The sequence below is a fragment of the Macaca thibetana genome, chromosome 5 (genome assembly GCF_024542745.1).
Source record: "Macaca thibetana thibetana isolate TM-01 chromosome 5, ASM2454274v1, whole genome shotgun sequence".
NCBI lineage: Eukaryota > Metazoa > Chordata > Mammalia > Primates > Cercopithecidae > Macaca > Macaca thibetana.
The window spans coordinates 175,465,601-175,490,923 of NC_065582.1; the positions used below are offsets into that span (position 1 = coordinate 175,465,601).

At 41.7% G+C, this 25,323-nt stretch overlaps 1 protein-coding gene and 1 long non-coding RNA gene across 3 annotated transcripts in view; one reads left to right on the forward strand and one right to left on the reverse strand.

Annotated features, from left to right (window-relative positions):
• Positions 1–13,124, forward strand: part of HS3ST1 (heparan sulfate-glucosamine 3-sulfotransferase 1) — a 36,673-nt gene extending 23,549 nt beyond the window's left edge. For both annotated transcript variants that reach the window (XM_050792199.1, XM_050792198.1), the window contains exon 2: positions 6,160–13,124. In XM_050792199.1, the coding sequence (XP_050648156.1) occupies positions 6,268–7,191 (924 nt within the window). In that variant the 5' untranslated portion in view covers positions 6,160–6,267 and the 3' untranslated portion in view covers positions 7,192–13,124. The remainder of the gene's footprint in view (positions 1–6,159) is intronic.
• The window catches only part of LOC126955538 (uncharacterized), a 656,849-nt gene that overhangs the window by 83,902 nt on the left and 547,624 nt on the right, over positions 1–25,323 (reverse strand). The gene's annotated exons all lie outside the window — the stretch shown is intronic.

Consider the following 25,323-nt stretch of genomic DNA (forward strand, 5'->3'; position numbering starts at 1 on the left):
GCATCACTGTTCCAGATTCATTAAATGTACCTCTTGTAAAATATCCTAGTTATTTCATTTCATCTATGAATATGTTCCAGCAGTGGGACTGAGAGAATATATTATAGTTAATTACATTTGAAATCTAGGTCATGATGTGAATTATGTAATAAGGAGACATAAGGAGAAAATGAAAATATTTTTGAAGGGTTGTTTCATAGCTTCCCCTCCTTTTTTAATCCAAATATTTTCTAGGCTCTCAGGTGATGTCGCCCAATCACGATTAGAAATGCTGAGTCCCCCTTTCAACTTCTGCTTTCTGCTTGACTCTCTAGAGACAGAAGTTTCAAACCCTTAAAGTTTCTCTTGCTACTGTGTTAAAATATGTTCCCAGTACCTTCCAGCTATTTGCCCGTCTACTGCATTTGACAAGTTCATTCAGCAAACAAAATGTCTAGAACGTGCTATATACCAGAAATCATGCCAGGCCCTAGAGGATAGAGTAGAGCAAGGCAAGACCTCCATTTGGAGGAAAGGCCTCCTTGGAAAGGAGTTTGGATTTAATTCCAAGTGCAAGGGAAGCCTCCATCTGGAAGAGTCTGTGGACTCTCCATTGGGTTTCCCATGCCTGGCATGTGGCTACTGTCTTCACAGTGGGACTTGAGGAAGTTCACTGTTGCTGATAGGAAGGACTTCAATCTTCTCAGTTCATGAAACTCAGGCCTTGGGTTTTCACCGTAGTACCCAGAAAACAGCCTCCCTGATAGAGGGAAGTAAACAGAGAGGTAGCTGGATCTCCCCTTGGGACCTATTAACCCATCTATAAAAGGAAGGCGGAGGTTCATTGTGCCCATCTTAGCAAGTCTCAGGTTTCATAGAAATTCCGTCCTTCATCAAAGAATTGGTGCAAGGCACATATTCAACAGGACCAAAGAAGTCGAGCCAAGTTCATTAACAACTTGCTCACTATCTCTAGACATTGCCAAGAAAAGTGAAAGGGACAGTGAAGTACCTGGCTAACTTTCTAGACACATGACTTCATTTCTCTGAACCTCACTTTTTAAAATAATAACATGACTTACCTTGAGGACTTGCAGTGAGGATTACAGCAAGCCCTGCATGGAAAGTTGCCAGCCTAGTGCCTGCTGAGTAGCAATTGCTGCAGACGGGAGCTGCGATCATTGCTTTTGCCAAGGTTGTGGCCTCTGCTTCAGGTGCTATGGAGAATTCTGTATCCATGCCCATGTCAGCCAAGGGCTTCAACTGTCAAAAGTTCCCATTTGTTTACTTTTATCTGGTTTGTTTCTTGAGGGAGAAGATCGAATTTGCCTTTGTGCTGCCTGCAGGTTCAAACCTGTCTTCCTGGTTCTTCTCCTGTTTAGGAAGCTCCTAATCTGTGAATGGGTAGGGAATCTTGCTTTCAGGAAAGTGTGTTCCACACTTAAAGGGCTCTCAGATCAAGAATTGCAAATGTGCTCAGTGCTCTCTGTCTCTATGCTCTCTAACTCAATTGCCACCAGTCATATGTGTCCTTGATATGTGCTACACGGGTAAATATATACACACTTGGATTTCGAAGACTGGGTAGAAAAAATGCAAAATCCTTCATTAATTTTATATAGTGATTAGGCCAGGTATGGTGGCTCACGCCTGTAATCCAAGCACTTTGAGAGACCGAGACAGGTGGATCACTTGAGGTCAGGAGTTCGAGACCAGTCAAACCCCATCTCTACTAAAATTGTAGTACAAAAATTAGCCAGGTGTGGTGGCACACAACTGTGGTCCCAGCTACTTGGGAGGCTGAGGCACAAGAACCACTTGAACCCAGTATGCAGAGGTTACAGTGAGCTGAAATCATGCCACTGCACTCCAGCTTGGGCAACAGAGGAAGACTCTGTCTCAAAAAAGAGAAATTATATAGGTGATTATATGTTACAGTGATAACATTTTAGATATGTTAAGCTATGTGAAATATATGTTTTAAAATGTGACCCTTGGAAAATGTCTGAATGCATATGTGATACAAAATATATTTATATTGGACAGTCCTGACACACATTGTTTCATTTCCGTCTCAAAGTAATCATTTGAGGCAGGTGGAATTATTACCATTTTACAGATGAGGCAACTGAAGCTAAGAGAGGTTAAGTCACTTTGACCAGGGTCCAAACTGGAGACAGGAATCCTGACTCCAGAGCCTGTGCAATTCATTTGGACCCTTCTACTGACCAGAACAAATGAGCAAGTTTGACCCTGTACTGCATGTACCCTGTGTGTCAGCTGACACTGGAAGTTGGTGGTCAGGGAGTTGTCATTGCTGGGTAGATTTTGTTGGGTTTTTCTTCTTTGGAGTCCCCAATACATTGTCATTATTTTACATTACAAGCACTTACTCGAAAGACAGTAATAACAGCAACTAGACTACAGAACTGGAATTCAGGAGCCAAAAGTCCTGGGAACAGATTTACTATGTGACACTGGGCAAGTCATCTTGGGGTGTGAAAGGCAGGGACTAAGTGACCCCCTTCTTCCCTGATGTTTATAATTTCACTGTCAAGATCAAGGTGGCCCACAGGAATGGCTTTATAGGTTCACCTGAGCTTAGGAATCTTTTTGTTTCTGAGAGTATTACAAAAAGGACCAAAAATCCTTTCTGTGCCCCTGGGAAGTCCAAATTATAAAACCACAAGAGGAAGTTGGCTCCCAATGCCCATGGTGTGCATGTAATATAAAACAGGTTACACTATATTTCGATATTAATATATGTGTGCATACATTTACACACACACATATATACTTACACACGTTTTTACATATATACATAAAAGATACACATGGGGCATATTTATAAACATGATATATATGCTATATATAGTATGTGTGTATGTATATGTGTGCATATATACTTGCATATGTGTATATAAGATGTTAGCCAATTTCTTTCTCTATAAGTCTCAAATATTTTTGAATGAAAAAGGTCTAGACATAAGTAAATACATTTTTAGAAAGGATTAAAGTACAAACAAGGAACTTTTAAGCTACTTAACTTCCCAATATGTTGTTGTTGTTTTCTTTCATGAAGGACAAACTATATTTAGTTTCTTCTTTACTGTGTGCTGGTAATTCCCCTTCAGGAAAGAAACCTCAGATGTACACTACACTAACCAGGATGCCTCAGGTTAGAGTGGAGGGAGCATAAACAGTCAGATAATATGAATTTCAGATCTGGCCTCTGCCTCTACACTTAGGTATCAAATAATATGAATGTGTTGTTCCCTGAGTCTGAACATGGAACTATAAGATGGGGATAGCAGGCCGGGCGCAGTGGCTCACACCTGTAATCCCAGCACTTTGGGAGGCCAAGGCAGGTGGATCACGAGGTCAGGAGATCGAGACCATCCTGGCTAACATGGTGAAACCCCGTCTCTACTAAAAATACAAAAAAAAAAAAATTAGCCGGGTGTGGTGGCGGGCGCCTGTAGTCCCAGCTACTGGGGAGGCTGAGGCAGGAGAATGGCATGAACCCGGGAGGCGGAGCTTGCAGTGAGCCAAGATCGCGCCACTGCACTCCAGCCTGGGCGACAGAGTGAGATTCCGTCTCAAAAAAAAAAAAAGCTGGGGATAGCAGTGAGCAACACACAGCATAGCTCTCTAAAGGGTAGTAGTTTGTCCGTCTCTCCCTTGACCAACCTGTTATACCTGCACACACACACACACACACGCATACACACATACAGACACACCCAAACATGATACATACATGCATACATTCTCACATCTCAAATATGTAAGAGCCAAGCACAACTGGTACATTTGGTTGAACAACCTGGATGACTTGAGAAGGAAATGAAATTCAACCGAAACACCCTGAAACCATCAGTTGACTAAAGCAATTGACCCGTTAAATTGAGCTCACCAATCGGTAGAACCAACCTGAAACATCATCGTTCGTGGTTATCCTTTCTAAAGCATTCTTGATTTTTTCTTAAAGAGTTACATCACTGATCCCTCAGGTCCCTTCTCCAGTGCACTGTGGTTCTCTAAAGGCTTCCGTCTGTTTGATTACTTGCTCTTTAATATGTTTTTCTAAACAGATAACACAATATCTGAGAAAGATAGATCAGCTGGTTGATCATAAAAATGGATGTCCTGGAATTTGTTCTTCCTTTATTCATTCTGGACAAGTTTTAAACTGATGAAGTAAATTTTGAAGCTACTGTACAAAAGATGATGGGTCCTCTTGATGGAGAACATTTTTACTACCTTTGTAAATCCCACAGTCCCCAAGCCAGGCCTGTCTCTTACCCTTCCCTTAATGTGTTTTAACAGAGACGACTCAAGTGAGAGCATCCAATCACTTCTTTAGAGGACAACATGACAGACTGAGTATCAGCTCCTTGAAAACATAAACCATGGACTGGTCTGTCCTGTGGAACCCTGAAACATCTAGGCCAGCAGTTCCTGTGTCCTTTACTGCCTAAATGTTATAAATCTTAAATAGGTAAAGAGGAGAAGTTTTGTGAAAAAGAGGTGGTTGTGGATAAAGAACCCTGAGTTTAGAGTTTTCAATTTGGGCTCTGAATTTTGAAAGACTAATAGAATTGTGTCCTTAGACAAGGCTACCCTCTATAAAATGGTGGTGACAGGCCAGGTGCAGTGGCTCATGCCTGTAATCCCAGCACTTTGGGAGGCCGAGGCGGGTGGATCACCTGAGGTTGGGAGCTCAAGACCAGCCTGACCAACATGGAGAAACCCCATCTCTACTAAACATACAAAATTGGCCAGATGTGGTGGCACATGCCTGTAATCTCAGTTACTCAAGAGACTGAGGCAGGAGAATCACTTGAACCCCGGAGGCGAAGGTTGCAGTGAACTGAGATCGCACCATTGCACTCCAGCCTGAGCAACAAGAGCAAAACTCCATCTAAAAAAAAAGAAAAAAAATGGTGGTGACATCTGCCCTGCCTTCCTACCTTACAATGTAGGATTGTAGAGACAATAGCTGAGCATAGTATGAGACCACATTATCAATAGTAAAGCTTTGGACACGTGAAGGCTTTTTTGTACGTTGTAGTAATTTCACTTGTTTATCCCTCCAGGCCTACTTCAAATGTTTCCACCACTGTGAAACCATCCCCAATTATTTCAGGCAAAATGAATGAACATGTGTCTTCGTAGTACCCTACCTAAATTACAATCATAACATATACACCCTGATGCCTATAATCAGGCTGCATCAATTAACTTTTGCCAATTTCCTGCTGCAATACAAATCACTCCAAAACTCAGTGGCTTAAAACCACAATCATGCATCTTCGCTTATGAGATGGGATGGCCGTATGTGTCTCTCATCCTCCCCCGGGACCATGGGCTAGCCAGGGCATATTCTTCTCATGGCAAAGGCAAGAGTGAAAGAGGGTGAGCCAAAACACACAAGACCTCTTGCAGCCAGGCTGGGGACTGATATGTTGTCACATCTGCTCATATGCTAGTGGCAAGGCCAATTCAAGGGTTGGACACAGGGTGAAGAATTGGGACTAATCATGAAGTCTTTCATACTAATTTACATGCTTTGTTAGATTACAGCCCCTGGCTGGAAGAGCAGGGGGCAGGAACAAAGCCTGCTTCTATATCACCTACCCCTCTGCCAGGGACTGGTGAGTAGTAGCTATTTTATTGATTTTTGCTGAGTTCCGAAGGGTCTTCCCAACCCTTTCCTTTATAGTAAGGGTTAGCACGCTCTGACTGGGGGGCCAAACCTGGCCCGGTTGTATGCAGCCAAACAGCTAAACATATAAATGATTGCAAAAAATAATAATAGTAAAAAGGAAAATAATATTTAATGACACGTGAAAATTACATGAAATTCACTCAGTGCCCATAAATAGAGTGTTCTTGGAACACAACCACACCCATTCCCTTGTGTGTTGTCTATGGCTGTATTCCATCTATAATAGCACGGTTGAAGTTGGAGTTGGCCTAAAGTATGTCCCTTAAAGCCTAAAATACTTACTCTCTGGCCTTTTGCAGAAAATGTTTGCCATCTGCTCCTGTATAGGATAAGAAACTGAGAGTCCCGGGGGGTTGAATATAGTCCTCACTGCAGAGTGGCTACAGAGTTGTTAGTTGAATTATTCCTGTCTTTGTTATATGTTAATATCTTCCCTTTTTGTTCCCTAGTAATTGAAGGCCTGAAACTCCCATGTGCCACTGACTAGGAGGCTTCCGTGCTGCTGCGCTTCATGACCCAGCGGCGCGCGGCCCAGTGAAGCCACCGTGGTGTCCAGCATGGCCGCGCTGCTCCTGGGCGCGGTGCTGCTGGTGGCCCAGCCCCAGCTAGTGCCTTCCCGCCCCGCCGAGCTGGGCCAGCAGGAGCTTCTGCGGAAAGCGGGGACCCTCCAGGATGACGTCCGCTATGGCGCGGCCCCGAACGGCTCTGCCCAGCAGCTGCCTCAGACCATCATCATCGGCGTGCGCAAGGGCGGCACGCGCGCGCTGCTGGAGATGCTCAGCCTGCACCCCGATGTGGCGGCCGCGGAGAACGAGGTCCACTTCTTCGACTGGGAGGAGCACTACGGCCACGGCCTGGGCTGGTACCTCAGCCAGATGCCCTTCTCCTGGCCACACCAGCTCACGGTGGAAAAGACCCCCGCGTACTTCACGTCGCCCAAAGTGCCTGAGCGAGTCCACAGCATGAACCCGTCCATCCGGCTGCTGCTCATCCTGCGAGACCCGTCGGAGCGCGTGCTATCTGACTACACCCAAGTGTTCTACAACCACATGCAGAAGCGCAAGCCCTACCCGTCCATCGAGGAGTTCCTGGTGCGCGACGGCCGGCTCAACGTGGACTACAAGGCCCTCAACCGCAGCCTCTACCACGTGCACATGCAGAACTGGCTGCGCTTCTTCCCGCTGCGCCACATCCACATTGTGGACGGCGACCGCCTCATCAGGGATCCTTTCCCCGAGATCCAAAAGGTCGAGAGGTTCCTGAAGCTGTCGCCGCAGATCAATGCCTCGAACTTCTACTTTAACAAAACCAAGGGCTTTTACTGCCTGCGGGACAGCGGCCGGGACCGCTGCTTACATGAGTCCAAAGGCCGGGCGCACCCCCAAGTAGATCCCAAACTACTCAATAAACTGCACGAATATTTTCATGAGCCAAATAAGAAATTCTTCGAGCTTGTTGGCAGAACATTTGACTGGCACTGATTTGCAATAAGCTAAGCTCAGAAACTTTCCTACTGTAAGTTCTGGTGTACATCTGGGGGAGGGGAAAGAATTTTAAAAAAGCATTTAAGGTATAATTTATTTGTAAAATCCATAAAGTACTTCTGTACAGTATTAGATTCACAATTGCCATATATACTAGTTATATTTTTCTACTTGTTAAATGGAGGGCATTTTGTATTGTTTTTCATGGTTGTTAACATTGTGTAATATGTCTCTATATGAAGGAACTAAACTATTTCACTGAAAAAAAAAAAAAAGATTTTTCTGGAGACGCTATCTTTTTTTGAATATAATTAACTTGCCCCCAACTCAAAATAGCTGTCTGTGTTGCACTCATTGCAAAATCTAAATTCTTTTGTTACTTAAAAAAAACCACGTTTTTTATGGCTATTATAGTCGTCTCTCTCCCCTCTCCTTTCTGCATTGCTCTTTTTAATTTTCAATGTCTCATTGTGATCATCAGATTTATTTTTACTTGGATTGTAAGATTTATCTCCTTGATGATTCCTTGCCATTTTTGGAGGTCACGGTTTTACCCATTCCCACGTGTAAACTTCAAGTAAACGAAGCAATATTCAGGATGGAGAAGCAGTTAGTGACTGGCTAGAAGTCCCTTGGGATCCATCTTGACCTCAAAGAATATTTGCATACGCTTCTGATCTCAGCAGTGGTTGAAACCTACAATAAAGAGGATTAAACCCTTGGCCTTCAGAATGATCTTGGGCCTGGGTACTTTGCCCCAAGTGGCAGTTGGCCTCCAGAAAGCCAATTAGAATAGAAAAGAGAAACTGCAAAATCTATGTGTGTCTTCATCCTGTAGGTTCTGTGAAAGGCTGACTAAAAGGGTAGTAGTCTTTTGCTTAGTTTAAAAGTGCTTACTTCCTGAAAGATACATTGGCATTATAGACATATATTCCATATGCACTGAGACATAAATATGTGTATGTTTCAAAATCAACTCTAAATTTGGAGTCCTGAATGTGAAAGAAAATGTAAACTCCCAAGGGTTGAAGTTAAAAAGAGAAAAGGGCAGAGTTGAGGGTAGCACCGAAGAGAGCCACTGTACCTGCCCCCAGAGGAGAGGCTGGAGTTCATTTTCACTTCTGCCCCCGAGCAGCCAGGTTGTTGGAGATGGTCACATAAACCCGTCTTATCCTCAGTTTTTTCATGCATTCTTCATGCAGTCAGCCTTTTACAAAACTAAACACATCGGATTTTAGTAAAAATAAAACATTTATTACAGTAAAAGAGAAAATACAAACAAGCAAAATAAACTGGTTTCCTGACATAGTTTATACCGAAGGAAAATGACAGAAATGGATATTATTAATCACCTCCTACACTTAAGAACTCATTGAAATTTCTCCAAGCCACCCCAGGATGCAGATATTATTATGGAAATTTCAAATAGGAGAAAATAGGTCCAGAGAACATGAGAAACTTGCCCAAGATCACATTGACTATAAACTCAGGCTTAGAGGCTACTCAGAGTCAAAGCACAGGTTATTTATGTATTTACTTTTTACCCAACTCTTTCTGAGCTCAGAAGGAAAAGCCCAGACTCAGAGCCAGTTCTTCCTGACCTGACTTGACATTTCTTCCCAGGTGCCAAGTATCTTCCATCCTAAGAGGTGTGTCCCAGCTACAGGAAGGGCAAGAAGCAGCCTGCATTTTTCTCAGCAGTGTTATCAGGGAAGTGAGTCACCTTGGTATGTTTCAGCAGCTCCAGCCTGACCTGACCTTAGCATGGCCTATGCCTCACCCCATATCATGCGCAGAGAGCAGAGAGGATGCCTTCCTCTTTATAATCCATTAAAGTTGTCATTAAACCATCATCTCCCCCGGAGGAAGTAGCGGAAATATTTACAGCAGGCCCCTGGTGGACTGGGTACTTCTCAATAGGCAGACAGCCTCCCTCTGCAGCACATCGTTGGACCTTGCTTGTACCGTACTCGTTGAAGAGCTGAAGAAATAAGAGGGCTCAGAAAGGTTAAGTCGTTTCCAAGCCTGTTCAGGAATATGGTGACTGAAAGGAAACTGCAATGAGAGTCTCTGACTCTGAAGAAGATGCTCTTTGCAAATGGCCTGTATATTCCTGTGCCCTGACAGGGATGGTCTGGTTGAAGCGTGAACTGTTGTTGCAAGAGGCAGCGGGGAGGAGTGGAGGAAGACAGGACCGGCACATGGAACATAATCTAGCTGCTGGGACTGGCATAGTTGATGGAGGGCATGGTCCAGTGTAAAATGATTAGTGAATGTAAATCCAATGTTTTCATTTGGGGGTGCAGAGCTGTGGCTAAAGGAATGTTCAAATGAGTCTACCATGAGCAAGGGGTCAGAGGTCCTAGTGGCACTGTATGTTCATTCATTTTTGGTACAACCCCAGCCAGTCATTGAGAAAGTACACAGGGTAAGAAACCTTCACTCCAGATTTACCCAAGGTATTTATTAATAGATATCACCGAGCACTGTCAAATTCAAAGGAGGCCCTGTAGTAGACCCTGGCCTGTCCTGATAGGGCCAAAATGCAGTGACTCGGGAGCCTAATAGACACCCAGTCCCTCCCAAACATGCCTCCTACCAACTCCATTAACAGAGACAGATGTCAGTGGAAGGGGTGGGGCTCCTGTCCAGACCACTCCAGCCCAGGGACAGCCTGGGGGATCTAGGTGGGTCCTTCCAGAGAGGCAGCTGAGAGCAACTGAACCAAGCCTCAGCTATTAGATTTGGAATATTTACACACTTGACACTCCAGAGTCAGAACAGCCCCTTCCATTTCCCTTCCTCCTGGAATCAGATAGGGTTGAAATCCTTTTAACACTATTTGGTTATCAGCTCACAGCCTGAAGGTTTGCGAGTTTAAGAAAAGTGACATGCCTCTGAGCACAGGGTGCTTTACTCCTTCTGTGCTGGGAGGCTTACCCAACTGAAAGGAGATGCAGGGTAGGGGAGGCCAATGCCTAGTGTGCCTGCTGCTTACAGGGGTGGAGTCACAGGTCACCATTATCCATTAAAATTTTACTTTTTTGAGCCCCTACCATATGCTCAACATGGTATTAAGTCCTCAAGAATATAAAAAGAAAATACAACAGGAACTAGTAGACATTAACTGTTTGTTCTGGACTTTAACAAAAATCCAGAGGGTCTTGGAGTACAAGGGGAAAGACATTTAGCTGTGTATAGACTGGGTGGGGCGATATGTTCCATGGTTTGACATTCGGTTCAGCAACATTGCTGAGAGAAATCAACTAGCCCCCTTATAGAGAAGAGGAAACTGAGGTTTTAAAAGTGGTCCTGGCCGGGCACGGTGGTTCACGTCTGTAATCCCAGCACTTTGGGAGGCCGAGGTGGGTGAATCATGGGGTCAAGAGTTCAAGACCAGCCTGACCAATGTGGTGAAACCCCATCTCTACTAAAAATACAAAAATTAGCCAAGCATGAAGGTGCGTGCCCGTAATCCCAGCTACTTAGGAGGCTGAGGCAAGAGAATCACTTGAACCTGGAAGGAAGAGGTTGCAGTGAGACGAGATGATGCCACTGCACTCCAGCCTGGGTGACAGAGCAAGACTCCATCTCAAAAAAATAAAATAATAATAAAAAATAAAAAGTGATCCTGACCTCATGTCACTTTTTTCAGAAGAAAGGATTCTTGCTCCCTCCAGGGAAATAGTCCAGAAATGGGAAATGTTGACATCACGTATCACAAAAGAAGTTGAAAAAGATCAGAGACCCTCTCCAGAATGTCATTTGTCAGAAATATTAAGAAATAGAGAATCTTCCCAGAGGTCACATGGCAGGGCAGGTCACTTAACTTGTGGGCCACAGAAACCCTGACCCTCCTATGGGAAGGTTTCATGGAGGAATCGCCATAAAGCTGGGGCACGAATGGCAGTGGTGTCACCAGAGCAGGGCATTCTGAACAAGGGAAACTTGAGACATGAAGACAGTGGTCATTGGGAGAGACCGGGGGTAGAAGGTAGAGGTAGGCAAGAGATTTGTCTAAGTGGCATGTCAAATGTGTTAAACTCAATGAGAAGCTACTGCTTTCCAAGGCTGGAGTGCTAAAAGCTTACTTAGCAGGCACCCTTGTGAATTTGGCTCCTGTGCAGGTGTATCTGTTGCATAAAAATAACTATCATTTGTTGCACACCTGCCATGTGCTTGGTATTTTAAATATATTGCTTCTAACCTATATAACAACTCTAAGAAGTAGAACATGGGCTACTAATTTTACAGAAAAATAAACTCAGAAATTAAAGGGCTTGCCCATGTTGATAGAGCCATTGTTTCTTACAAATGAAATTTTGTCTTCGGTGTCTCTGTTCCCTTTCAGTCCATCTGTTTGTGGGTAAGTGGGGGATGACATAAAGCATATGTATCTGTCTATTAGGCAGAGCTGTAAGGGAAATTATGGGCATCTAGGATTTGGAGTTGGACAGTTAGGGTGACGCCAAGATCACCTTCAAGCAAAGCAGTGGCTGGGATTTGATGCAACAAGGATGTGACAAAACATGCTTCTAACTGACAGCAGCTCATTTTGGAAGACTGAGCCTGAGTTAAAGGCCAGAGCAACGTAACAGAGTTCTCCAAACAGCACACAATGAGAGAAGGCCAAAGCTAAAGAGGACATCACCAGATTTAGCTGCTTCACTAAAGTGTTTTGATGTAGAAAATGAACTTGGTGCTTTAGTTCTCCCTGATGTCAAGACCTTTATTCCATTTTGCCCAAATTTCCCAGTTAGATAACAGTAAAGAGAGAGAGCCGGAAGACCTGGGTGTGCATCCTAGCTGTATCAATCACTGGCCATGGGATCTTAGATTCAGATTCTGAGAACCTCCATTTCCTTCTCCATAAAAATGGGCAGATACGTACTATACTCTGTTTTGGGGAAAACTCAAATTCAATGAGATAAAGTAGGTAAAAACTATAAACTCAGTACATATGTTGTTTAGTGGTTAAAAACATTTGGGACTTTAGGAGACAGACCAAAACTGCTTTTGAACCAGTCGGCAGAAATGCACTGCCTTTTTTCCTCCTCTGCTTCCCAGCTATGTGACTGTAGCTATTGCTGTTAATGCTTCATCCAGACCTCATTTACCATGGAACTGCTCTCAACTGCGGCTGCCACAAAGATTGTCTTCTGGTGACTCGCCCTGACTATTTTCTGAAGGATTTCTCTTAGTTGGCAGGAGTTTCCTTACCTGAAGATGCCCGGGAAGTGTTGCCCACCCTACTCTCCTGCTTTCCTAGGGTTAGGGCATGACTAATGATTGACTGATCAATGTGGGATGGGGCAAGGGGGGTAGTAGGGTAACTGTTCACCCTCATTGCCTCTGGGCAGGACAACCTCTGTTGCGACTCATGCTCAGAGCTCCTTGTGAGATCAGGCTGAGGCTAGACTTCTTCTGAAACCCTACTTTTACTTATTTCTTCTCAAACTTCATCCTTTTCCCACATTACCTTACCCATTTCTTCTGCTACCCTATTCTCAGAAAATGTGTTTCCCAAGAATACAGGAATCCCCCCTCAGGCTTTGCTTCTAGAGCATCAACTCTAAGGTTTTAACCTTGCATGCATGTTTTCTTCTCTCTGTATTTTAAATGCATAATGTGATCAACCCACAGAGTTATCAGAATTCTTCCAATTAAATGAGATACAGCAGAGAATGAGTCTATTTTATTGGCTAGCAAATAGCAAAGTGTTAAATACAATAATGGATGAAATTGTTACCAAGTAGTAGGCTCTTTAATTAGCTTATCAGACTACCAAAATAGTATAATGCATCAATATCAAACTTAAATTCCAACTTCATAAAACAATTCTGGACCCAACAAAGATGAAGGTATTACTCCATCTTATGTAGCAATATGTTGTATTTCTATTGTTTGATAGATAGTCCACTTAGAACTAACACATGGATGTCTCTTCCTTTTGATTGCAACCCTCTGGCACTTAACACTGTGCCTGGCACATGGTAAGTAAGGAGTATTAATGCTTGTTTGTGGATTGAAGGGTAACTCTAGGTCAGCTGTCAGTTTTATGCGAAAGCCCCTTCTACCACATCCCAGTCTCATGATCTGGCCCACCTCCTGGAAGTACCCTTTCTGGCCCAGACACTGGTAGGTACTTTATAATATGCTGTTTTATGTAATCTTCACAAACCTCAGGGGAAATAATCAATTCAAGCTTCCTGTGTTTGCTTACCATTAGATCCCCAATAAATAGTAACAATACTTGACATAGGAGCTGTAAATATTTATTAATCAAAAAATCACTCTAATACCCAAGCTCTTTTCACTATGCCTTACTATATGACCTCTTCTTGAATACTGAAACAGTGGATAGTTCTCCAAGGTAACCCATGATATCTCCAAACTGGCTATTGAAATTCATACTTACTGTACCTCGACCTACATTCTCTCCTGAATCTGAGTTCTACCACACAGTGCCATAATGAACAGGTCTAATACCACTTTCTCACGTTGGCCTACTGAAAAGAGCTCTGACCTTGGATTCTGAAGACCTGAATTTAGAAGTTTATCTCCCAGCCTTTTTCACAGCTATGTGACCTTGGGCAATTTCCTTAACTGCCCTGAACTTCCAGTACCTTTCTGTAAAATAGGGATAATGATGCCTTCCTCACAGAGATTCTATGAACATTTTATGGAAAATGGACAATGGACATATAAGAGATCACAATTTCATAAACTCTGCAAATATGTAAAAGTAAGTCTTTCTAATTCCTATTTAGCTCTCATGACTGGTATCATCTTTGACAGAAAGTAAAGGAATAATACTCACGTTTATTAAAACCTAGGTATTATCTCATTTAACCTTCATATCGACCTATAAGATAAATGCCACTATTTCACTTATTTTATATATGGATGGGGAACCAATGCACGGAGACATTAAGTAATTCGCCCAAGGTTACATGGCTAGTAAATGGTAGAGCCAGATTTGTCTCCTGCGTATTCTCTTCATAACTAAAATGCTTTACCTCTAGGCTATAATGCCTGTAAATGCAAAAGAGAATCTCTTCTCCAACATGTCTGTTCATAGAAAGAGCTAGAAAACAAAGAAAGCAAAGATAGAGATCAGAAACTTAATATAAATATCAGAAAAAAAGGCTGTGGCAGGCAGAATTCTACAATGGCTCCCTTGGTTTCCACCTACCTGTATACAAACCCTGCATAGAACCCTCGCCTTGAATGTGAGCAGAAATTATAAATAAGATGCGGCATTTACTCTCTTGGTTAGAGTACTTTACATGGCAAAGGTGATGGGCTATAAAGACATTGTGTTATGTAAGACTCCAACTTATCACACTGGGAAGATTCTTCTACTGGTTTTGAAGGCATCACCTGCCATGTTGCGAGAGTAGCAAGGGAGTGCAGTGGCCAGTAGTAGCTGAGAGTGTCCCCAGCCAATATCCAACAAGAAAGCAAAGATCTCAATACTCCAGTTTCAAAGACTAAATTTTTCCAACAACAAGTGAGCTTGGAAGATGGCCTCAAGCTCCGTATAAGAAAGTCGTCTGACTGAAATCTTGATTGCTGCTTGGAAAGGCTACAGCAGAGGTAGGATGTGCTCGAACTCCTGTCACAGGGAAATTGAGATAATAGGTGTATATTGGTTTAAGCTGCTAAGTTTGTAGTAATTTGTTACGTAATAGGTAATTAATTCAAAGTGTAAGTCTATTATCTGGTCTATTCATCTTACCTCATGCTCACTTTTCTATATGCTCCCTTGAAAACAAACAAAATGTATGGATTTTTGTTGCCCAAGGCTTGCATTCCCATTGTATATTAACCAGAGCCTAATAGCAAGGTTATTCAGAGATGACAACTGTCAAATTTTTATTTATATTCTTTAAGATAAAACACACACACACACATGACTGCGGCTTCATCAGTTGATAGAGTTGAAAGGGAACTTACAGGTCATTTTAGCCAAACTTCTCTTTTTATAGAAGGATTTGAGGTCTGGAGGACTAAAGTAATGTAGGTAGCAGCAGAATCCAAGGGAGATCTCAGAACTACTTTGTAATATCTATCACACTGTGTATCTGTTGTCTAATCCCTTGCTCTCCAAGTGAAGGTCTGTTGCTTACTGTGCAAACCAATGCGCCACACAGTTCTCTGCATAAAGCAGATACTCAGCTGAGAGTTGATTGAGATTATGCTCCTCATTTAGTAGCGTTTTTGGTGCAGCAGGAAAAACAATAATGGCTAAACAGACCGGGTGTTCCAGTTACCTAAGGCTATGTAACAAACCACTCCAAAACTTAGTGTATAAAGAAACAATCTATTACCTCTTATGGTTCTATGGGTAAATTGGAAACATCTGGGAAAGTCTTGCTTGGGGGTTTACCTGGTTGTAGTCAGGTGGTGGCTAGGACTGTAGTCATCTGAAGACTAACCTCATCTGGATGGCCAAGATGGCTTCTTTAATCACATGTTGGGATGACTGCAACACCTCCATGTGGCCAACTTGGGATTCCTCACAGCACGGCCAACTTAGAGTTATTGGTGGAACTTTTTATATGGTAGCTGGCTTTCCCTAGAATGTTCCAAGAAACCAAGGCAAAAGCTGCAAATGTTACATAGTGAAACTATTGCCACATTTAATGTTTCAACAAGGCCAGCCCAAATTCAGTGTGGGAAAAGACCATATAAGAGGCAGAATAATAGGAGGAGTGTTCACAGGGAGGCCCTCTGTGGAGACTAGCTTCCATACCTGGTTGTTCCTCGACAATAAAATGGACAGAACACCTGCTTAATGGTTATGTGGTCATACTTAAAAAGGGAGATTAATATAAGTGTAAGCTTTCAGGATATTAGTGTCCATTACACAAATGTAAGTTATCATTATTATAAGTCCTTGGGCTTGCTATGTAATTTCAACTATTTTGACCTAAGGAATGTGGCCAGTTCACTCCTCTTTTGATACTGTGTGATGGTGATTAAGTGATTTTGCATAGATCAATTTATTCTACAAGTAGAATCAGGCATGCACAGTATGTTGCTTCCCCTGAATTTTTTTATGGCTCCACCAAACCACGTGAAGAAAAGATACACTTAGAACAAATTACAGGCTGGAGTCAGCTTGGAAAACTTTGTGTTATATGAAAGCACAAACCCTGACAGACCTGAAAAACCTCTTAGACAATTTGTCAGACATAAAAGACTATTGCTGAGACATTTAACACTGGATACTAAAAGCTGTGCACAGCATTCAAAAGACAATATATGGCAGACTCTATTTCCACTTTCTTTAATTTGGAAGTTCTATCTTTAGTAGCAATTTACATTTTCCACACAATTAAAGACTGTACCTAGTTCTGATTTGCACTTCAAGTATCCAATTCGACTGTGATTTACATTTTCTTCTCTGTTTATCTGTTTATTTTCCTCTCAGTCAGAAAACGAGGTTTTAAATTTTGGCATCATCACTTAAAATCTGGGTAATGATGGGCAAATTTGATTAACCATTTCAGAGGGTCAGTTGGCTGATATGTTAAATAGGAATATGATTTTATTTCAGGAATTGTGGCTCTTGAAGCCTATGAGCATAGCCAGGCATGCAGTAGATATTGAACATGTACATATTCACTGATCTTTTAATACACTTTTTGTTGGTTCATTCAAAGGGTCTGTAAATAGGAATTCACTTGCGACAATAGAACAGCCCTTCAGATATCATTGTACCACCATGAATGTCAAGGCCAATACATCTAAAAATCAATGAAATTGTATTGTGCCTCTAATGGTAACCATTTACATAAGTTCAAGCCATGGGCAAATGTGATATAGTGGTATAGTAAGAATTATGCACAAATGCTCCTTGACTTACAATGGAGTTATATCCCAATAAATCTGATTTATTGAAATATCTTGATAAGTTGAAAATATTGTAAATCAAAAATACATTTAATATCCTAATCTATTGAACATCATAGATAAGCCTAGCCTACCTTAAACATGCATAGAACACTTACATTAGCTTAAAGTTGGGCAAAATAATCTACCACAAAGCGTATTTTAGAATGAAATGTTGAATATCTCATGTCATTTATTGAATATTGTACTGAAAGTGAAAAACAGATTGGTTGTACGAGTACCCACCACTAGCACATACAGCTGAAAGCACACTGGGCCTGAAATATGTTTGAAGCATTGAACTAAAATTAAGTTTTGAATGATGGGGATGCTACAGCACCAGGGTCATCAATTTCTCTCTCTTCCAGTGAGCCTTAAGAAGAGCTGATAGAAGGCACTGGAACATGGACGCTTGTTTATGGGTCAGCAGCAATAGGATTTTTCAGGACTATACTAAATGTCAGTTTACCCCGGTGAGCATGTGGCTGAATGGGAACTACTTCTCGCTGCCACTGCTCAGCCTTGCTAGAGAGTATCTTACTGAATATCACTAGACCAGGAAGATACCAAAATTCAAAATTGGAAATATGGTTTCTACTGAATTTGTATGGCTTCTGCTACTATCACAAAGTCCAAAAATAGTAAGCCAAATCACTGTAAGCTGAGAACCATCTCTGTGTTGGTCTTCAACTTGTTCTTGACATACAGCTTCTAAAACCCTTGGAATTTCCTAAAGGATAAAAAGCAATAAAGCACAGAAAGGAGCCTTTTGTTATTCAGAACAGGCCCCTTTCAACCACACCTGAGTTAACATTGATGAGAAGACTTTTGTAAAACTCCTGGATAACCACAGGATGGGAGGTGGTTGCCAGGGGAACCAACCACGTGATTAAAAGTTCTGAACTTTCAGCCCTAGCTCCCACACTCCCCCACTTCCGATCTCCATGAAGGAAGCGGGTGAAGAGGGACTGAAGATTGAGTTGATCACCAATGGTCAGTGATTTAATCAGCCATACCTACTTAATGATGTGACCATAAAAACCCAAAAGGACAGAGTTCAGAGTTTCCAAGTCGATGAACATTTGGGGGTGCTGGGAGGATAGCAAGGGCAGAGAGGCCATGGACACTCTGCACTCCTTCATTCTGCATCTTCCCATGGCAGAAGGTGGAAGGGCAAGGGACTGTGAGAGCAAGAGAGCAAAATATGCTGAACTCACTTTTAAAAGAAACCCACTCTTGTAACAGCTATTTCACTCCCTTGATAATGACATTAATCCATTCCTTCAGGCTGAGCTCTCATGACATAATCACCTCTTACGAGGCCCTGCCTCCCAACAGTGTTGCATTGGAGATTAAGTTTTCGACACATAAATTTTGGGGACATATTCAAACCATAGCATTCCATTCTTGGTCCCCCAAATGTATGTTCTTACAGTGCAAAATACATTCATTCTATCCCAATAGTCTCAGAAGTCTTAACTTGTTCCAGTCATCAACTGAAAAGTTCAAAGTCCAGAGTCTCATCTAAATCAAATATAAGTGACACCAAAGGCGCAATTCATTGGAGGTAAATAATTTTTCAGTTGTGAGCCTGTGAAATTAACAAGGTACACGGTTCCAAAATACAATGGTGAAACAGGCACAGAACAGACACTCCCACTTCAAAAGGGAGAAATAGACAAGAAGAAAGGAGTAACTGGGCCCAACTAAGTCCAAAACCCAACAGGGAAAACAACATTCAGTCTTCAATCTGGAGAATCATTTATTTTGACTCCATGTCCTGAATCCGGAGAACAAAGTGGGTTAGGAACTGGGTCCCCAAAGTCTCAGGCAGCCCCATGCCTAGGACTTTGCCGAGCACAATCCATCCAGAAGCTATCATGGGTTAAAATTTTGCACCTGCAACTGCAGGGCTCCTGGAGCTGCATTCCAGTGGCTTTACAGTTCTGGGGTCTCAGGGGCTGTTCCACTCTCATAGCACCATTAGGCTTTGCACTAGTGTGTGCTGTCTGTGGTGTCTACTCCTGTGACAGGTCTATGTCCCCAGACTGTCCAAGACATCCTTTGAAATTTAGATGGAGGCCATCTTGGCCACACAGCTCTTGCATTTTGTTTGTCTGCAGAATTAGAATCGCATGAGTTCTCCCGAAGTTTATGGCTTGTAACTTTGGGAACGGTGGGCAAAGCCACACCTGGACTCACCTGAGCCATAGCTGGGGTGGCGGAGGGATGCTGCACCAGAATTCAGGGATCCCTGAATTTTAGATGTCACAGGGCAGCAGATTCTGAGGTTCCATGGGCACTTCTTTGAAAACCTTGCCTTGAAGTTTCTAGCTCACCTGGGATATCTCTGAAATGCTTTCAAGAGCATTCTCTCATTGTCTGGTTAAATGGAAGCTGGCTTCCTTCTATCCATATTAATCACTTTAGCAAATGGTCACTTGGCCACACTCTTAGTGTTCTCTCCCAAGCATGTTTTTTGTTTTTTGTTTGTTTGTTTCTTTCTTTCTTTTTTCTATTCCTGACATGTCAGGCTAAGCTTTTCCAAGTCTTTTCATTCTGCTTCCCTTTTAATTATAAATTTCCTCTTTGCATCACTTCTGACTTCTATCACTTCACTGTAAGCGGTTACAAGTAGCCAGGCAAGTCTTTCAATATCTTGCTTAGTAATTTCTTCTACCAAATATCCTATGAGGTTGGTGCAGATGTAATTGCGGTTTTGCCGTTACATCCAATGGCAAAAACCAGCCTAAGAGTTTATCACTCTTACTTAAATTGCACCTTCCATAAAGCCCTTGAAAATGGACACAGTTCAACCAAATCCTTTGTCAATTTAGGACAAAGATAGGCTTTATTTCGGTTTCCAATAAATTATTCCTTGTTTCTATCTCAGTCCTCATCAGAGTGGCTTTTACTGTTCATATTTCTACCAACATTCTGATCATGACCACATAAATAAACTTTAAGAAGATTCAGACTTTTCTTACAGCTATTCTCTTCTTCTGAGTCCTCCCCACAACAGCCCTTAATGCTCTGTTTATGGCAATCTAGGCTTTTCCTAGCCTGCTTTCCTAAATAATTCTAACCTGTGCACATTCCCCAGTTCCAAAGCTGCTTTCACATTTTCAGGTATTTGTTATAGCAACATCATCACTTGTTCAGTACCAATTTTCTGTCTGAGTCCATTTTATTTTGCTATAGCAGAATACCACATATTAAGTAATTTATAATGAACAGAAATTTATTTGGCTTATGGTTCTGAGGACTGGGGAGTCCAAGAGCACTTGAGAGCCTTAGTGCCATGTCATCCAATGGAACAAGGCATTATAGATGAGGGTGGGAGTGAGAGAACATGAGGGGGGCAAACTCACTTTTCTAATAAATTTAGTCTTTGGTAACTAATCCACTCCCTTGATAATGACATTCATCCATTCATTAGGGCAAAGCCTTCATGACCTAATTACCTCTTGTTAGGCTCCAACCCCAATCATTGGAGATTGAGTTTCCAACATATGAATTTTTTGAGATACGTTCAAACTATAACACATATCTCCCATTTGTCAGCTTCTGAGTTGTATCTTTTATAATAAACTTGTAATCTTATGTAAAGCACTTTTCTGAGTTCTATACGCTATTGTAGAAAATTATTAAACCTGAGAAAGGGGGTTACTGGAACCTCTGAATTTGACTTCTGACTTGCCAAGTCAGAAGCAATGATGACACCCTAGATCTTGATACTGACTTTTGAAGTGGGGGCAGTCTTGTGGGACTGAACCTTAGCCTATGGGGTCTGATACGATCCTGAGATCGTACGAGTTAAATGATTGAGCTAAATCATAGGACACCCAGCTGTTGTTTGCCAAGAATTTAAAAATTGTTTGGTGTGAGGGAGAAAAAAAGCACACATTTGATGACTAGAAGTGAAATAGTGGTGTGGAAGTTGAGTAAGTATAAAGAAAAACAATTTGTTTTATCCTGTGTAACAAACAAACACCATTTTTGAGATAATTATCAGGATTATAAAGATCATTTTGTTTTTCTGAAATATTCCAATGATGAAGCAGAAAAGGCTGATAATTTTCCTGTTTTTCCTTCTTACACACAGACAGATGCCGATTAAAGATAATTTTCTTAAAAAACTTGTTCTACTAACTAGTCGAGAAATTTACTTCTTCTTCTAAAGATGATTGTTAACTGTTTTTTAAGGATGTAAAATGACTATTTTCAATTATCTATCTTTTTTTTTTCATTTTTACCAAGGTGATTCCTTTAAAATTAAGTTTTTTCCCTCTCCAAAGGAAATAGCCCTACTTATTATTATTATTTTTTCTAGAGAGGGGGAGGATGGCAAGTTTGAAAAGGACAAAAAGAATTCTAAAGGTGAAGGGATATCTCAACCTTGCCCATCTATTTATTAAAATCCAATCTTACCCTTATTCACAATTGTCAAAATGTAGAAACAACTTATGTCCATCAACTGATGCATGAATAAACTAAATGCGACATATTTATACAGTAGAATATTATTTAGGCAAGAAAATGTATGAAGTTCTGATAATGCCCTGCAGCAAGGATGAGCCTTGAAAATGTTATGTTAAGTGAAATAAAACAGATAAAAGAATAAATCTCATATGATTCCACTTATATGAAATATCTATAATGGGAAAATCCATAGACATGGAAAGTAGATTAGCAGACACCGGGGCTGGCGGGTGGGCAATAAAGTGTTACTGCTTAACACGTCTAAAGTTTCTGTTTGGGTGTTGAAAACTTTTAAGAAATAATGGTGACAAATGCGCAACATTTTGAAAGCAATTAATGGCTCTGAATCATATATATAATCATACACATGAGATTAAAATGGCAAATGTATGTTATATAAATTTTACCATTATGTGAGTGTGTGTGTGTGTTTCTGTGTGTGTGTCCCAAAATAGGGGAAAACATTCATCTTGGGTTCTATGTGGACTTTGAATTTAATTGCAAGCAAGTCAACTATGTTCTCGACTCATTTGTAGGATATGCATAAAATCTTCTATAAAAATGCTAAATCTATGCATCACTGTTGCATGACAATTTCAGTTTCCAATTGCTGCATTATTTATCAGTTTATAGATGGGAAATAAACATGGTACTTAATGTGAAAAGGCCTAATTACACCCACATTTCATGTGCCTAACTTGTGACTTAGCTTCAAACCAAATAAATCATTTACACTTATAAGTTAAACTACTGTACAAGCAGTTTTCAATTTCTCCCATCCTGAGAACTATATTATTGCCTCTCTAAATCACATTGTTCCCAATCTACCTGTGAAATGTTCAGCAACACAACCTCAGCGTGAATGCATCATCAGTCAGCAATTTCCAGGGTGGAAATTAACCCCTTGCCCTCTCAGTTCTGTTAAACAAAAATTCCTGATCACGGGTTGGGCATAGCTGCCCAAACTGGAATAAGTACTAAATAAATGAGTTCCTTAATAGTCGAAAGCAGATAGTATACTTGAGCTGTAATAAAATTAACCAAAAGAATACATTAACAAGGGTTGGGTGTACCTTGAAATTCTTTTTGTTTTGTTTATCTCCATCTGACACACACAGGCTAATTGAGCAGGTATCACTTTGTCTTGTATGTCAACTGCCTGCTAGATAGTAAGTGAAAAATGTTATATAATTGGAAATAAGACTGACTATATATTTAACGTTACATAGAGTTAAGTGTATATATATGCAGTCTTACATGGAGAAAACTTGACAACTTAGAATCTGATTTGATTCCTTAAATAATAGTTTAGTTGTTTAAAGTAAGTCCTGGGCAACTCTGGGCATTCTCCTACTAGAGGCCAGTAAATAGGAAGTTCAAGGGATTTGGAGGCTGATCAAGAAATAGGATACGATCCTGAAAGGCTGTAACACCCAACAAGCCTTATGGGGCAGTACTTGGACAGGGTTGCATAACAGGAAAGTCCTTACAGCACGAGACCATCTAGTGGTTTGTGTGCCCAGTTGATGCTGCTGAACAGTAAGGCTGGGTCAGAAAGCTCCCGAGGGTAGCAGTTGATTCTTCTGAATTTGTAATTACAAGGCCCTATCTTATCAATGGGTAACGACTGTCTGGTGAGGTTTCCCGGAGTATGCAAAACAAACAGGCTACAAATGACTTGTTTGGGTTATATTTTAAATAACTGGATATGCAAAACATTTGACTTTGGAGCGAGTGGAGTTTTGAGCTCAGGGATCTCAGCTTTCTGCGAAGAAATGAACAACCCAGTAGCCAATACGTAGAGGCCATCTTTGGCTCACTTATATAACCACAAGAAACTAGAGTGTCTACCTTATATAGGAATGGATTGTTCATCTTTGAGTGGACTTCTGTCAACTCAGAAGATCCATCATATGGCTTGTATTAGTTTTCTATCACCACGGAAACACATTACCACAACTTAGTGGCTTACACAAGACAAATGTATTATCTTACAGTTCTGAAATTTGGATGTGCAAACTCAGTCTTGGTGAGCTAAAATCAAAGTGTTGTCAGGAATCTGTTCCTTCTGGAGGCGATGGGGAGACTGTTTCACACAGTCTTTTCTAGGTTTTAGAGTCCATTCTCATTTCTTGGCTAGCGGTCTCACATCAAATCACCTTCCTTCAGACTCTGAACTACCTCTGCTTCCCTCAAGATTCTTGGGACCACATTGGGTTCACCCAGATAAGTTATCTCCCCATTTCAAGATTCTTACCTTTGTCATACCTGCAAAGTCCCTCTGCCATGTAAGGTAACATATTCACAGGTTCCAGGGATTAGGATGTGGACATCTGTGGTGACATTATTCAGCCCCCGCAAGGGGTGCTGGGAAAGACACAGACTCCAGGTCTGTGAGGAGCCTCAGGTTCAGGACACAGATAAAAGGAAGATCAGTGGACTCCCTTCAAGGCAGCCTCTAAACTGCACTGAGTGACATCTGGAAGGGGGTATAGCTATTTTCAAACATACAGGTAGTGAGGATGAAATTTATGGTTTTAACAACTCAAGTTCTTCTAGCCCATGGAAGCATTCTGACTCCCAGCTCTGGAGCAGTTTAAGAGATGGAGCCAATCAAGTCAGGCTTGTCTTCCTCAGGTTTCTTCCTCTTTGGACCATACTGTTCTGTGTTCCCTGTTCAAAGTTTGGGCCTCTCTGTACCCTAAAATCCCAGTGACTGGCAGGTGGCTCAGATGCGGTTCTTGTCCTGGTGGAGCTTATGGCCCAGTGGGAAAGACATAAATATAAATGGAGACTCCATTTCCTTCCAGGACCCTGAGCATCTTGCCAAACTATTGGTTCTGCAGCCCATGCATTGACGCATAATTGCATGTCTAGCCATTTCTTCTTCCAAGTAAAGTGCACAACCAGGTGCACTGCTCAATGTTCTGTTCACTGGGAGGTTTTCCCTTTACTACTGTCCTTCATGGATGTTCTGGAAAGAAGCTGTGGTGCTGCAGCTGTCCACATTTGGTGGTATCTGCATATTATGCAAAACCATCTGAAGCCAAATTCAACTGTTCTCTTCCTCTGTCAACTGATCATAGGGTACTATCCATGAAGCCACAGGTGCAGGTTAGAAGAGAGAAGGCAGGGTAGACAGATTAGGGACCATGGGCATTTGGGTCACTTCTTCATGTAATTTACTTATGCCTTCAGGACCTTCTTGGGCCTGAACCAGTATACAGAATTTCCTTTGGTGATGAAGTATTGTACTGCATGCCTAACCTTATGGCTTGGTAGGTCAGGTAACACCCAGTTCATGATAGGTAGCTCAGATACTTAGTGGCCCATAGTCAAGCATTCAGTTTCTACTAAGGCCTAATAGCTGGCAGAGAGGTGTCTCTCAAAAGGAGAGGAGTTTTCTGTGGATGATGGCAGAGCTTGCTCCAAAATCCTAAAGCCTATACTATTTGCCTATGGGGGCAACAAACATTTCCATCTGCTACTAACACTTCGAGCATAGGTTATTGTGAAACACACAATATGATTGAACCATTATTCTATAATTTGGATCTGAGGGGTCCAAGGCTTGAGAATGTCACCTAACCTGATGGAAGTAAGCCAGTGCCACATGAGGGCTGAACACACAAACCTAGAGTCAGGGTTATGGGTTCAAATCTCAACTTCTCTTCTGTCTATCTAGAGTGGAAATGTCACTAGACAGATAGAAGAGAGTTTGACCCTGGACAAGTTCTTTGACTCCCA